This window comes from Pollicipes pollicipes, unplaced genomic scaffold, assembly GCF_011947565.3.
Source record: "Pollicipes pollicipes isolate AB1234 unplaced genomic scaffold, Ppol_2.1 Scaffold_3087;HRSCAF=3621_pilon_pilon_pilon, whole genome shotgun sequence".
Classification (NCBI taxonomy): domain Eukaryota; kingdom Metazoa; phylum Arthropoda; class Thecostraca; order Pollicipedomorpha; family Pollicipedidae; genus Pollicipes; species Pollicipes pollicipes.
The window spans coordinates 38038840-38053886 of NW_023596225.1; the positions used below are offsets into that span (position 1 = coordinate 38038840).

At 51.1% G+C, this 15047-nt stretch overlaps 2 protein-coding genes across 2 annotated transcripts; one reads left to right on the forward strand and one right to left on the reverse strand.

The window, feature by feature from the left end:
- Nucleotides 1–2846: 2846 nt before the first annotated feature.
- On the reverse strand, nt 2847–6264 carry LOC119089658 (pseudouridine-5'-phosphatase). Its single transcript, XM_037212452.1, has 2 exons — nt 6213–6264; nt 2847–4246 (listed from the first exon to the last, which is right to left on the reverse strand). Exon 2 carries the CDS (start codon nt 4224–4226, stop codon nt 3531–3533), a length of 696 nt encoding a protein of 231 aa, XP_037068347.1. The 5' UTR covers nt 4227–4246; nt 6213–6264; the 3' UTR covers nt 2847–3530.
- A 2327-nt stretch (nt 6265–8591) lies between these two features.
- Nucleotides 8592–14778, forward strand: Drp1 (dynamin related protein 1). Its single transcript, XM_037213254.1, is given in 5 exon segments — nt 8592–8678; nt 10676–10891; nt 10893–11084; nt 11086–11958; nt 13056–14778. Coding segments are annotated over 5 exon segments (2262 nt in total). The 5' UTR covers nt 8592–8675; the 3' UTR covers nt 14034–14778.
- The last annotated feature ends 269 nt before the right edge of the window (nt 14779–15047 follow it).

The window sequence follows — 15047 nt, forward strand, 5'->3', positions numbered from 1 at the left end:
ACGGGCTCTTAGTAGCCGCAAGAGTGAGGGCACCTACACTGTGGATTTTTAGTTTAATAGAATGGTAGCTGTTTTGGGTTAGTGGGTGTGATGCCGTCAATCAGGAGGAGAGGCCTTATTTACAGAATATGCAACGTTAAAACGACGATGGCTAAGTGGGTGATGACTTGCGAGACCAACTGCCATTCGGACACATCATGAACGGGTGTCAACATTCTGTTTCGTACAATGGTTTCGCTGCAATACAACACCTAGTGCTTCCACCATCGCAAAATGGCCGCTCCCGTAGACGCTCGATGGTATGCTGGATGTGTTGATAAACAGAGAGCGCAGTGGAGAAGACAACAGCGGGCTAAATACTAAAATTGTATTCTTTCCATAAAAACAAAAGCGTTTGTCTGTGGAAAACAATACGATCGAAATGCGCTGAGTTGTAGGTCTTGAGGGGCTAGGCTTGTTTTTGTTTTGTCAATGCCTAGCTCTCGGTTATGCCCCCCCCCCCCCCTCTGGGAAAAATATGTGGTGCCGCCCTTGGATCATCGCGGGAAGGGGACCCTCTGACTCCTCACAAAGCGGAGATGAAAAACATGCTATTGGTCGGGATTACATTCGCGAGGCCCGTGGGTTAAATTCGCGAGGTAAGATTTTCTTATTGCAGGGACCTGTGGAGAGGCTAGTTCCAGTCACTTGCAACGCAAAACTCTCCCATCTGCTTAGCACGGAAGGCTTGGAGAAAAATGCGCGCGGTTATAGTCAGCATAGGCCAGGTCTGCCATCAAGCTGATTTCGGGCTGGTCGCTTCACACCAGGCCGACTCGACGGTGCTAGCTAGGCCGCGGCGCCGGCTGGATACACGGAGTGGGTCCCTCAGTGCTGCCGACCGCCTCTCCGCGTCTAAAAGACCCGAGTGAAATCTTATCATGGAGGGCGCCTGACCGTGTACCCAAATGTATCCTGATCAAACTGCCCGTTGCAGAACTATCGCCTTTGCTGGAAAAAGTGCGTTGAGGACCGAGTTCTTCGGGATTTGTTTTAGAACGGGGGGGGGGAGGGGTAAATGACAGGAATTTATGACCCTTTCAAATGTTTTGGCTCACTCCGCCCGGGGGTTCATTGGTGGATAAGTTATACTGATGATTTTGTGTAGGTTGCATCGCAGCTGTTTTAACATTCGCTGCACGGGAGTTTTCATCTTCGCCCTAAGAGGCATGGGAGTCTTAGGTTTTCATAACGTCTCGAAAACTAAGCAAACTGGGGCCACGCCGAAAACGACAATCGAAATCTCTTGTAAAACAGCATTAGACGGTTGTGTTGAGTGGTGGTAAATGGTCCTTGACTGATAAAACCAGCTCCAAAATGTCAAATCAGCTCTTTATTAGCACCTCTATTATCAAGAACAAAGCATTCTACAATGGTGACACAGTGTGGACAGCTTTCGGAAAACATCAGTTAGGAACTGTTGTGCGAACATATGTGATCTGTGATGTTCTGTCAGGTTAAAGATGTTATTGCGATTGTAATATTGACCCGTGCGGCTGTATCAAGAACTAAACAAACCGTCTTGATAGGAAGCACACGGTTAGGAATGCCTTCCTAAGCGAGTGCATTTAGCGTGTTGATTGTTGCTTTTGAATAAAATATCACCAATATGACCTAGAAAAAGAGGTAATAGATCATGAACCGCGCAGGTCAGAATCTTGCTCCGAAGTCAGTTTTTACTAGAAAGTCGTACTCTAGTGAAATCTCAGGACTAGTTACGTATAATAGTAGCACAGCGTAGTGCCACTGCAGCACCGTCAAGCCATAAAAGAATATTAATGTCAATTATTTTCTCCACCAAATTACGCTACCGTGTGTCATAGTACTAGATTTTTCCCTGCAGTCGCGATCACCGTCGTCATGGCAGCCCTGGTCACGACAACCAGCGTGCGCACCCGTACTGGAGCAAATATTTAAAAAAACGTCCGTGATTGGCCCGTGGGCGAGGGCCTGTTAGCGAGGCGCGCTTTGGTTGAAGTCTGAGCCAGTGCGTCACATGGACCAAGTGATTCTACGATTCCTCAAGCCAACGCGCGACTCCAAAAGGGACGCTGTGATAGACGGCATAGGGGAGAAATAGAAGCCATAGTAGAGCGTTTCGTTAAGTTCGCGGGGTAACAGTTTCATGTTCGCATATATTCTAAATAGAGTATTTCAAGCTTTCGTAGCATTTACTACACAAATATTGAACACACTAGTGTGTTGCAAACATTACAGAACATATATGTTGGAGCAAGCAAGGCAAATAAATGTATTGCTCTTAAGATTTATCGGGAGTCAAATGACCTTTCTCTCGCAGTGTGGGCTACTTTAAATCAGAACTTTGAGTTCAAAAACTTTGAGAACATTCAGAATTTCGAGAACATTGGTATTTCTGATCAGATCGCACGTGTCTGATGCAACAAGAGCAGCGTACAAAAAGGTTGGATACACCCTGATATAACCGACGTAACCTTACAAATAACCTTGGTTATGCCGAAATAACCTTAGAAGAGAAGGAGACAAGGTCTCTTAGATGTTCCTCGTAAGGAGAGCGTTGATGTAGTTTTATCAATACATCGACTGTCTGTCGGTAGGTGATAGTCGCATATGCGTAGTAAAGGCTTTATAAATAATGACATTGGAAACATGACGCTATATCGGCATTCAGGACCGATTCCTTATTGTTAGTAACGCGATTTTGATGTAATACAGAAATTCAAGTGCGCATGACCATTTCCCACACTGCCGCATTTAAGCACGGGTAAGGGCACCAGTGTCGTGCCTTCCATCATGTGCTGTTGATCCCGTTGATCCATACCCTGTCATGTATTGTCTGGTATTTGGCCGTACACATTTGGTAGCACACTCCAAAATACCGACACACCAGTCAAATATATTCGGTACCCTACGCCGCGAAACCATCTACAAACTGACGCTACAAACCACATTTTCAAATCGACCACCAGGCTGGGGATCTCATTCACCAGCCTTCTGTGAAATCCTGTGACACACAATGCATGTCAAATACCTCGGAACTGCACTTATCGGCTATCAGACTTCTGAGAAAGGGCTGAACGCGCACATCGTCGATGCAGAGATTACCCGCGATAGTGAACCTTTCGGACTTCCCTGACATGTTGGCTGGAAATGTGTGGAGAGCGCGCACATTTTTCCAAACGAAGCTGCCCTGGCTGGGGAAAGCGTGCGTATTTTTTAGAAAAGCAAGCATATTCCCATCAGGCGCAAAGGTGACTCTAAGGGATAAGGTGACTCTACAAAGGTGACTCTAAGGGACAAGGTGACTCTACAAAGGTGACTACGGATAGGCTTGGAACTAAGCGGTAAGTTACACAGATAATTAAAATCAACCCAATTACTAAGTCCACTATCTGTAAAGACCCTGCAAAAAGTAAACGCATAACATGTACCTGGCTGGTATGGCACCCTGGCCGAAGCGAGCACTGGAACAACAATTCGCCTAAACCGTCGAGACGACTACCTCGCGATCGCTATGCCTCAAACGGGGGTAGTCCGAAGTCTTCGGGCCGAAAATGTTCCAGAGATGTCAGCACTAACGTGGCGGGCCGAGTCATTTCCTCCGGCATGCGCGGGTCGGGCACCATGATGCACGGCATGCCGGCGGCGCGCGCCGACAGCACGCCGTTGGGAGCGTCCTCGAAGGTGAGCACGTTCTCGGGCCGCGCTGGCGGCACTGCGAAGCGGCGCGCCGCCACCTGATACACGTCGGGCGCCGGCTTCCCGTTCGTCACCTCCGGTTCCGTGGAGGCAAGAACAGCGTGCGTGAAGAGCGCGAACAGCGCGCCGTGTCGGCTCGTCTTCAGCTTGAAGGCGGGCGCACCGCCGCCGGACGCCAGCGCCATGGGCACGCCGTGGCGGTGCAGGTGGCGCACGAGCCGCTCTGCCCCCGGCATCAGCTCAGTGGTAGGGAACAGCTGCTGCCAGATGCGGCCTGACTGCTCCAGGTACTCCTCCGGGGTCAGCGGCAGGTCCAGGCTGCGCACGATGTCAGCAGCGGCCTCGCTGCCCTTTTTGCCCATCTGCTGCAGCTTGAGCTCCCACGTGAATTGCTTGCCAAACTGGCCGACCACACGCTCCGTGGTCTGAGTGTACAGGCTCTCCGTGTTGAGCAGCAGGCCGTCGACGTCGAAGATGACGTGTGTGATGGCCGGAAGGCTCGGCTCCATGGCTGCTGCGGTGGTTCAGGCTGCAGGAAACATGAATGGGTCAGCAAGTGTCACCACAAGCTGGTCCAGTACTGGGTGTGGAGACAGTCACTGAGTCAGTTGATCCCCTGCAGGAATGTGAGCATGACCCCATGCTAGATCACACACAATCAAGTTCATTACCACAGATTGTCTAAAGATACATTCTGAGTGTTTGTAGCCTTTCTGAAAATGGTACCTTTACCATTGACATCTGCAGTTCCTGATGTGGCTCATTGTACCACTGTATATAGGTTGAGAAAAGTGATCCATAAACAACATGATAGAACTATGATAAAGATATGGAAGGCAGTCATTTCAATGCAACACACAACCTCCTGATGCATCCCATGAATGCTCAAAGGAGGTCTGTGGCAGGGGATGAAATGCCCATATTCTTTCTCTCCATGCAACATATGAGGAAAGTGTAATTTTTCAGGACATGGGGGGGGGGGGGGGCACTGGCTCCTTTCTCCTACACTTTGTGTCATTCACAGCCCTGAGACATGACTGTCACATGAAAATAGCATTCTGGTTGCTGCCGTGTTCCTGGCATGTAGTGTAGATGTTGAGTCAGGCAGATCAAAATGTTACACCACATTTAAAAGGCAATTACTGAAAGGGATTAAATCAGTATCATCACACAATACTAGTTATTACCATTCTAATGAACAAACTTGCTATTATGATTAAAACTATCTAAAGGATCCTATCAAAATGTTTTTCATGCAAATATGCTGAATTTCAGCACATTCACCTGATGCAATTAGCATTGTTCTTTTCAAGGCTGTATAAGGCTGAGGCTGTTTAATCTTTTTGGTACTGGAGCTTTCCACTTACACCAGCATGATTTTGTAGTTTTGTCCATTACATGGATGTTATGGGAGGCCAGCATGCACTGTGGTGCTTCCAATTTTGTAGTTTTTATACAGGTGCATACTTTACAAAATGAGTTGGGGGGGGGGGGGGCAGTGAAACATATGCCACTACCAAAATATACCAACAGGTTTCTCCAGATTTGGCCTAGACTCTTCCCAGTGTGTGTGTGGGGGGGGGGGGGGGGCAGAGGGCAATGCAGAAACCCAAACCAACTGAATATGAAACTACACCTCATACTTTTATCCCAAAACTTCATGGCAAAGACAAGGCACTGATGTGCCAGTGATTTGGTAATGAGTTTACTTGAGAAAAGAGATTGATGACCTTGAATCAGAATTTGTTGACCACTCCACAACAAATAGAATCATAGTTTCATAGGACCTTTGGAATTCCTTTCTGAGGCATTCTAGATGTTTCCATTACACCATTATTCACAAAACAAGACAAAACTGAGCTGAGAGCTTTCAATCCATCATTTTATATTTTCATTTGCTTGCTCCAAAACCATCCAACTTCCAACTTCCATCTTCCATCTTGAACTTCTGACATTACCTGCTGAGAGCATCCAACCAAAAACAATAATTGCATCACTAATGCCACAACTCAAGCTGCCCACAAAATACGTACTTTGTGACACATATCTAGGACAGCAGCATAACTGTTTAATAAATTCAGTGCATGTACACTGCAAATATAAGTGCTCCACATTTGTCACTTGGCTGATGGTAATTTCAACACATGCGAGACCACTGTTTTAAGGAATTGACAAGGGATGATAAATGCTAGCTTAAGCACCTCCTCAATGCAGCCAAATATTGTCCTTCAAAATACATTTGAATTGGAGCAGTTTATGTAGCATGACCTATGTGCGGCACAGATTGAACCCATTAATGTTGTTTAGGTGCCTGAGACGCATGAGGAATTTTGGAGGGACCAGGCTCCAGTCCGGGCAGTGGTGGCCGCAACTCCCAGGCCGCTCTAAGCATATCTTATTATAGCAGAACCTTTATGAAAAACTTAGTGCGAACATTCTGAATGGATGGACTTCTATTCATGGATCTCACCCAAGGCCATTGAACAGTACCTCACCTCACGTATCTCCCGCTCCGCGTGCCCTGAGTCCCGGTTGACGAGAGCCTCCGTTTAAAACACAAAAATCGGATGACGTCATCGCTCCCTGCCTTGGTACGAAAAGCAGTCTGGTAGGAATCACAGTCCTGGTAGACATTTTGCCAGATATCAAAGGCTCGTGACTAATTCGTGATAATTCGTGATTAATTCGCCAGCTTCGTGCATGCCATCCGCGTCTCACGATGCATGATGAGAACGGAGGGCACAATTCGCAACCTTTCGCTGCAAATGCGTCACGTACCACGGAAGCACGCGTTCTTTGTAGTATGCCGCAAACTGGTCTTGCATTTTCGTGATCTTCTGATTTGTATGAGTTCGGAGTTCGTGGTTTGACCGACACTCGCATTGCTTCAGGGGTTCCTGAAACGGTGCAAGAGGACCTCTGGATAATATTTCAGGTCCCTATCCCTACAGGCCGAGATTGTGTATACGACGTACAGCCAGTCGTTCGGGCCCTCATTCCCTCCAATCGGACGCTTTGACGGTTTCGGTGTGTCACCTTGCCCCTCTTCGGGCCTCATCGAGTACTTCCCTTGGTTGGCTCGGGGCCCGTACGAGCACAGGACCCTCTGATAGGCGCTGTGGGCCCCTGACAGATACAAAGCCGCCGACAAGTGTAAATTACTGGCCCCAGCTTTATGGTTGATTGAAAAGTGGACCCTCAAGCCCATATAGCCACGGGGTCGACTGTGCGGTACTGGTGGTACCTGACCGACATATAGGCCTATATCGACCCAGGGGATCCACGATCGGCGCAAAGGGCGCTCTGACTCTAGGCTTTTCGGGCTTCTTCGAACATGATCTCTGACTGACTCTGGGCCCCCTGACAACGCAGGGCCCCTGTTAGGCGATGTGGGCCTCGCGCAATGTAAAACGCTTGCTCCTGCTGTGTCTCTGCTTGGGAAATGAGCCCTAGACCCATTCCGCCACGGAGTCGACTGTACATGAGTGGTGGTGGCTGACGGAAATATAGGCCCTTATCGACTCAATGGGTCCCTGATGAACACGCAGGGCGCTCTGGCTGGAATTGGAGTGCCCGGCCCCTGAATGAGACCTCCGTGTGGACTTTCGGGCCCTTCGGGCCGTCAAATCGGGCCCTTAATCGTAGGTCCCGAGAGGCCCGCGGAACCTTACAGAGGGGGGGGGGAGGCACATGCCCCCCGCGCCCCCGCCTGCCTGCGCTATTGTTCGTCCACACATTGGCTGCGGCTTAGTGTTAGCTACAGGGCTGAAACTGTGCGGCCTACGGAGTCTGTCACGCCTGGCGTCGAGGTTTTTTGCTAAGATTTGCTAGCACGCCTGCTGAAAACTTCGTTATATAATTTGTATCACCTATCAATTACTACTGACTGTTGAACATTCCCCGACCAACATGACTTGGCCATGTAAATACACATTGCTGATCCATTTCGAGCTACAGTCGCGCGGTTTAAAAAAAATATATGTACAGCCCAAAAATGATTCTGAAAAAGCTTCTAAGTCCGATCGGTTTAGAGAAAGACCACTGTACTATTGTAAAATGAAGAGCTCCGGTGATTTATTCCATGTTATCGTCTAGCGCATGCTTTCTTCGGTTGATGGACTGTAAAATTCAGGGAGAATTGATCCCGCGGTAGCTTCGGCTTCCATGCCAGTTACAGAGGGTAAACATGAGCAGATATAAAAGCATGTCTTCATTAAGAGCTGAGCCATATTCGGTGCTTTTTTGTCTCGGTAGGAGGCTTTTATTATCAGAGGCTCTTTGTCGACCGTGAGTCCTCGCTTTCCAAGGCTGCGCGCCTGTACTTAATAAGAAGCCCATCGGTTTAGAAGCAGGTCTTCGTAGTCTTTGCCCCCCCCCCCCCCCCTTCCGCTCCAAAATTCAGATACGCCGCCCCTGCCAGGTGGGCCCCATGTGGGTTCCAGTTTGGACCCATACGGGCCCCATATGGGCCGTTCATGTGGGGACCCAGGTGGGCACCCATGACATGTCCACATGGTGCCGAAGTGGGCAGCCCTGATAGCCCCATATGACTGTCCATCACGGATCTACATGGGTTCCAGTTGGTTATGCTGTCTGGGGCCTTAAAAGAGAAAAGTCAGCCCACATTTTCCAAAGCTGTGAGAGCTGCGACTATGTTATAGTAAAGCCAACCAAACTGAATAGGAAATTCTTCCTTGTTAGCGCCTTAAGTGAACACAGTTTGTTAACTCGTTTGCGCTTCGAACATCGATGTTTATTCAGGATTTCATATTGCACGCACCTTGTCGAGAATTTAGCTCAGTTTTCTTCCGACTAAATTCTAAGTAACAAACTAAATCCGTCGATTATTGCCGCCCACGACTTGATACCTTGATCGCCGTCGGCTGCTGGAGGTTCCTTCGTGGGGCCCTGTGAGCGATTGAGGGAGCCCGATACTTCGCCGGTTTGCTTCATAGCTAATGGTACGATAGGGTCAGTTGCGGTGCAGTTCTTGTTTGATACCATGCAAGCTAGTATTACCTTGTGTTGCGCGCCATTGCCGATGTCACTTACCAGCTCACAGCATACAACATTTGCGTTTTCACGGTGTTTCGTCATGCCGCGCCGTGCAGATAACAAACGTGGAGTGCATTTCGACTCGGAGAATTACACCACCTGATGCTTGTGTTCAAGCGGTGCCCCTTGTAACGGAAGAAACGTCCACCATTGGGGGCCTTGAAGAATTAAGTTGTTTTTCTGTGCACTTTCATGGGCCTGGTGTTTAGTTTTCTCAAATTCTTTGGATCTAGACATCGATGGCCTTCAGATTTACTTCTTTATATTATAAATAGCATGAATTGACCTTAAGGCCAGGCTGAAACCAATGCTCATTTCTCTGGTGTAGCAGGAACATCCCAGCAACAGTTTCAGAGCATTTGTGTGCTTAGAATTTGAGAGCCCAAGTTTGGCATACAGTCACAATCATTTTAGCACATAGACAGCTGCTATTTCCAGGAAATGTGAATTTTAAGTGTGTTTCCAGCAGAAATACTCTTATGACCTTTTTCCAAGAAAAACTATAAGAACATTCAGCACAATTTGGCTTAGTCTAAATTTGGTGGCTTGCTGGAAAAACACCATAGGCACATGAAATGGGGTTTATGTGGTTTATCTTTTTGTGCAAGCACAGTACAAAAGCTTTCCTTAGGACTTCCAGCTGCAACCACATTCAATTATTATATCAAAGGCAGGAGTAATGTACATGGTTTTATCAGCAACTGCTCAGGGATTATTTGTCATGGGTCCTTGGATCAGGACCCTGGTTGGTGACCTCTGACCTGTAAAGCAAGTGCTGAGTGCTTCACCTGCTCTTTGATTTGGTATGTCAATTTATACATGTTTGTGCAAAGATTTGTACTGACTTAGTTTGATGGTAAATTTAAGTTAAGATGACACATTGGATAGACAAAAATTGTTAATGCTAGCTTCATATAAATCAAATGTCATTAAAATATCCCAGTTAAGCACACTGAAATCATGTATGCATCCAATGCAGTGGTTAGATTTTAGGCAGACTGGTATGTGACAATAATAAGGCATTATGGCATATTCCTGTTCAAAATACACTGTCCTGCACTTCACCTCTTGCAGGGCAAAGTGTGGGGTGTAACCATGGTGTGCAGTGCATTAGAGGCATGGGACAGGTTTACCTAATGCAGGCATACTCAGAATAAGAGCATTCATTGGTCCAACTGTTTGGAATGCATTGCACCACACACCACACAGCAAAAGGGCTGCCTGCTGCAGCAGCCTTGGAACTCAAACCTGTTTGGCTCAAAATATATATGCCTTAGTCTGAAGTGAGCAAAATTTATCATATGGTTAATGAAAGCTTGAAAATAAGTATCCATAGCTCAAGTGTTGGTGGTATACTGCTGATGACATGTGTTCATCCATGTACCTTAATTGGTAACAGAAGCTTGGTATAAAAGTAATGGAGGGTTAACCAAGAGAGATAAACAAATGTAAAAGCATGAACTGGAAATTGAAAAGAATCAGATTGATTTGTTTTCCAAGTTACATGTACTAGAATTATATGCATCACATTCTAACATCCAAATGAATTACGAAGCTACCTGTCAACGTTTCCCAGTAATTCAAATCCGACTGTACCTTACTTGCACCCAGCATGTTGTACAAGAGCTGCTTTATGTTTAGCTGAGTTGGCAATTTCTCGGCCAATTTTTCTGTTACCAATTAAGGTACACAGAGTTCTTAAATTATGCAAACAATGTGAGTGCAGCTGTGGATAAAATCATGTTGATCACTTATGCCTTTGATAGTAATCCTTTGATGGGGATGCAGCCACCAATCCTGTGAAATGCTTTTGCCACTGAGCTTGCAAAGGCACCTCCAAACCACCTCCTATTTTTCTGGTCAGCCTTATCCTCACCCATTCCAACATTGTGCAATGTTGCAGACAGCATCCCAGGCACAGCTCGCTGCTGAGGAGGCCCGGCCCAGGATGTCGGCCGTGGAAGCGCTGATCCCGGTGCTGAACAAGCTGCAGGACGTGTTCAGCACGGTGGGCTCGGACGCCATCCAGCTGCCGCAGATCGTGGTGGTGGGCTCGCAGAGCTCGGGCAAGAGCTCGGTGCTGGAGAGCCTGGTGGGCCGGTCGTTCCTGCCGCGCGGCAGTAGGCATCGTGACACGCTGCCCGCTGGTGCTGCAGCTGGTGCACACGCCGCTGTCGGACCGCGAGCACCGCTCGGCCGAGGATGGCACGCTGGACGTGCCCGAGTTTGGCCGCTTCCTGCACACCAAGCGCGTCTTCAAGGACCTGGATGAGGTGCGCAAAGAGATCGAGGTCGAGACGGACAAGCGCGCCTGGCACCAACAAGGGCATATGCCCGGAGCCCATCAGCCTCAAGATCTTCTCGCCGAACGTGGTGAACCTGACGCTGGTGGACCTGCCCGGCCTCACCAAGGTGCCCGTCGGCGACCAGCCCGAGGACATTGACTCGCAGATCCAGGAGCTGCTCGTCAAGTACATCACCAACCCGAACTCCATCATCCTGGCGGTGACGGCGGCCAACATCGACATGTCAACGGCCGAGAGCCTCAAGTTCGCGCGTGAGGTGGACCCGGACGGCCGCCGCACTCTGGCCGTCATCACCAAGCTGGACCTGATGGACGCCGGCACCGACGCCATCGACATGCTCTGCGGCAAGGTGGTGCCCGTCAAGCTGGGCATCATCGGCGTCGTCAACCGGTCGCAGCACGACATCCAGAAGAACAAGAGCATCGAAGACGCCATCCGTGACGAGACGGCCTTCCTGCAGCGCAAGTACCCGTCGCTGGCGGCGCGCAACGGCTCGCAGTACCTGGGCAAGACGCTGAACCGCCTGCTCATGCACCACATCCGCGACTGCCTACCCGACCTGAAGACGCGCGTCAACGTGATGGCGTCGCAGTTCCAGTCGCTGCTGAACTCGTACGGCGAGGACGTGTCGGACAAGGCGCGCACGCTGCTGCAGATCATCACCAAGTTCGCGTCGGCCTACTGCCAGACAATCGAGGGCACGGCGCGCAACATCGAGACGACGGAGCTGTGCGGCGGCGCGCGCATCTGCTACATCTTCCACGAGACGTTCGGCCGCGTGCTCGACTCGATCCACCCGCTGACCGGGCTCACGTCGATGGACATACTGACGGCCATCCGCAACGCCACGGGGCCGCGGCCGGCGCTCTTCATACCGGAGGTAGGCCGGCGCACCGGTAGTGGTGAGGCGCCGCTGCTTAGTGGTGGGGTCGGTGCTGGCGCTGGCGCGGTACGCCACGGACGGCGGTAGTATCGTTTGAAGTGGATCACGGTACATTCAATAATGTGTGGCCAAACAGTTCCAAGGTGGTATCTCATTGCTATCATTTTGGGATCGATAAAATCAATCGTCTCACCAACCCACCATTGTGTACATAATGTGCAACGTGGTTGTAATTATGATTGAAGAGTTTGCACTTATTGTGATAAATGCAAGACCGGCATTTGATTCATTTCTCATGCAGACCCAGTGGTCATGCCTTCTGAAGCAACGGATGCTCGTGTATATGCTAAAAAGAAAAAGATAGCATGCCAGAGTGCGTTTGCAATCATTGTGATAAGCGCAAGACCGGTATTTGACTCATTTATTATGCAGACCCAGGGGTCATGCATTCCGATGTAGCGAAAGTCTCGTGTGCATGCTGAAGAGAATTAGATAACATGCTGGAGTGTTCTCGCTACTTATGATTACAAAGGCACGCATGTCGCTCAGCACGTAGTCGCTCCAGTAATGGCGTTGGTGTTGACCAGCGATATCTTTTACTTTCTGATTACGGCAGACTGGCCATATCTGATGTTCTGCATAAGCCGTAATCTCTGTTATGTAAGCAAGTGGCGCTTTTGGATGCGGTGGTATTTCCACGCCCCCGTGCAGGATTACTGCCGGAGTCTTAGCCTGGCCCAAGCTGTAGAGCATTATGCCCGTGATTGTTATCAGATATGCCCTCCCCAAATCTGATCATAGCTTGAACCGAGGTGTTCGCTCATGCGGCTGGCAGGCTGTAAAATCATTTCGAACGAGAACGTGCGGCGAGCGTGTGCTTGCCCCCCATAAACAAACTTATTGCTAACTTGGTTATGCTTGCATGGCACCTGTTCCCCACGAAAAGTTAAGACGTCCAAAGTAATAGCGCGCGATAAAGTGGCTGCGTGCGTGTCACGTCATACAGTATTTCCGCGGATGTACGGGTCCCCGGTGGTCGCTGCTCTGTGTGCGTGCCCTGCCCTCTGGTGAGCGTTTCCGTGTTCCGCCGTCAGGTGTCGTTCGAACTGCTGGTGAAGCGTCAGATCTCCCGGCTGGAGGAGCCGTCACTGCGCTGCGTGGAGCTGGCGCACGAGGAGATGCAGCGCATCATCCAGCACTGCGGCACCGAGGTGCAGCAGGAGATGCTGCGCTTCCCCAAGCTTCACGAGCGCATCGTGGAGGTGGTGACGCAGCTGCTGCGCGTGCGCCTGCCGCCCACCAACCAGATGGTGGAGAACCTGGTGCAAATCGAGCTGGCCTACATCAACACCAAGCACCCGGACTTCCACAAGGACGCGGCGCTAGTGTCGTCGCTGATCAAGAACGCCGAGGAGGACTGCAGGCCGCGGCATCGGCCCTCGCGGCCGGCGCCGCCCGCCGCTGGCGGCGGCCAGGTAGCGCTGCTCAAGCCGGCCGACGACGAGCCACCGCGCAACCGGCTGGTCAAATACTCGAGCGACTCGCAGGTGGCCAACAGCAACTGGCTGGCGCAGCTTTTGCCGTCGCGCGGCGAGGAGAGCGGCGCCGGCTCCGCAGAGAGCACGCCGCCCGTCACGCCGCAGCACCAGGGCCGCGGCGACGCGCCAGCGCAGCCGCCGCCGCCGCCGCAGTCGCAGCAGCAGCCCTCCACGCCCGGCAAGCCGGTGAACCTGCTGCCGGAGGTGCCGTCGCAGCCGGGCCGCAAGCTGACGGAGCGCGAGCAGCGCGACTGTGAGGTGATTGAGCGCCTGATCAAGTCCTACTTCTACATCGTGCGCAAGTCGATCCAGGACACGGTGCCGAAGGCCGTCATGCATTTCCTGGTGAACTACGTCAAAGACAACGTGCAGTCGGAGCTGGTGTCGAAGCTGTACAGCCCGAGCGAGATCGACACGCTGCTCTCGGAGTCGCCGCACATCGCGCAGCGGCGCCGCGAGAGCGCCGAGATGCTGCGCGCCCTGCAGCGCGCCAGCACCATCATCAGCGAGGTGCGCGAGACGCATGTGTGGTAGTGCCGCGCGCGCCGTCGCGTGTCATCCGGGGACGCGCCGGCTCGTAGGTGGTCTAGTCGCTGGGGCGGGCGGCGGGGCGGCCCGACCCCGGCCGCAGCGGGTTCTGGTTGTTACTGCGCGCTCGGCCGGCCGGGCTCCCGGTCTGATGCACACCCGGCCACTGCGGGGCGGCTGTGTTGGCGTATTCGTGTATTCGGGCCTAGTATTAGGGTCGACTGTACGCGCTCTTTCCGTTGTTGTGCTGCGACTCCCCGATCTTTGCTAAGGACGGTTTTGGGGGTTGTTTGTGCCGTGAGTGCGCGAGCCTGCTCGTCCCCTTCTTCAGGTGTGGGCGCAATGCTAACGAAAGTGGTCCAGCCCCGGCCGGCCGCATTTTCTATGGGGGAAGGCGTTTGACCGTCTGCGGAATGAGTGCATGTACAGCCGCCTGCTGCGATACTCATGCTGTACAGCCACGGGATCAGACGCTTCAGCTCGACCATGCAAGTGAGATGTGTATTTGAACCGTTTGGTTACAATGGTGTGGCCATGACATTGCCTGCGAAAGGTATGGAACATATGCACAAATCTGGCCGCGGGAGGAGAGCTGGTGTGCTCGTGCTGCGTGTGCCCGGCCTCGCGCTGGCGTGCTGTAGGGTACGAGTGCTAGCTGTACGTTAGTATCAGTCGCAGGTAGCTGTTGTGCACCTTGACCACTTGACCCGTCTGTGGCTGAACTAGGGCGAACAATAATAACTCAAAAGCATGTAGTGGGCTGGGCAACGACCCTGATTCGGTATCTAGTCAACAACTGATTTGATAGTTGGTCAACAACACCGCCGGGTGCGTTGCACCGGCTAAGTGGCCAGTTTTTAGCCCAGATCTACTAGATATTCAACCACTAGGGTCCAAACATTTCGGTGTTACCAATGTATAAGTGTGACAAGTAGCGCGCTCGGCCAGTTGCAAGGCCCTGTGAGGCAGACCAGAGCATGGATCCTTAACACGCGCTCGGGTGGCCGGTTGAAGGCGACG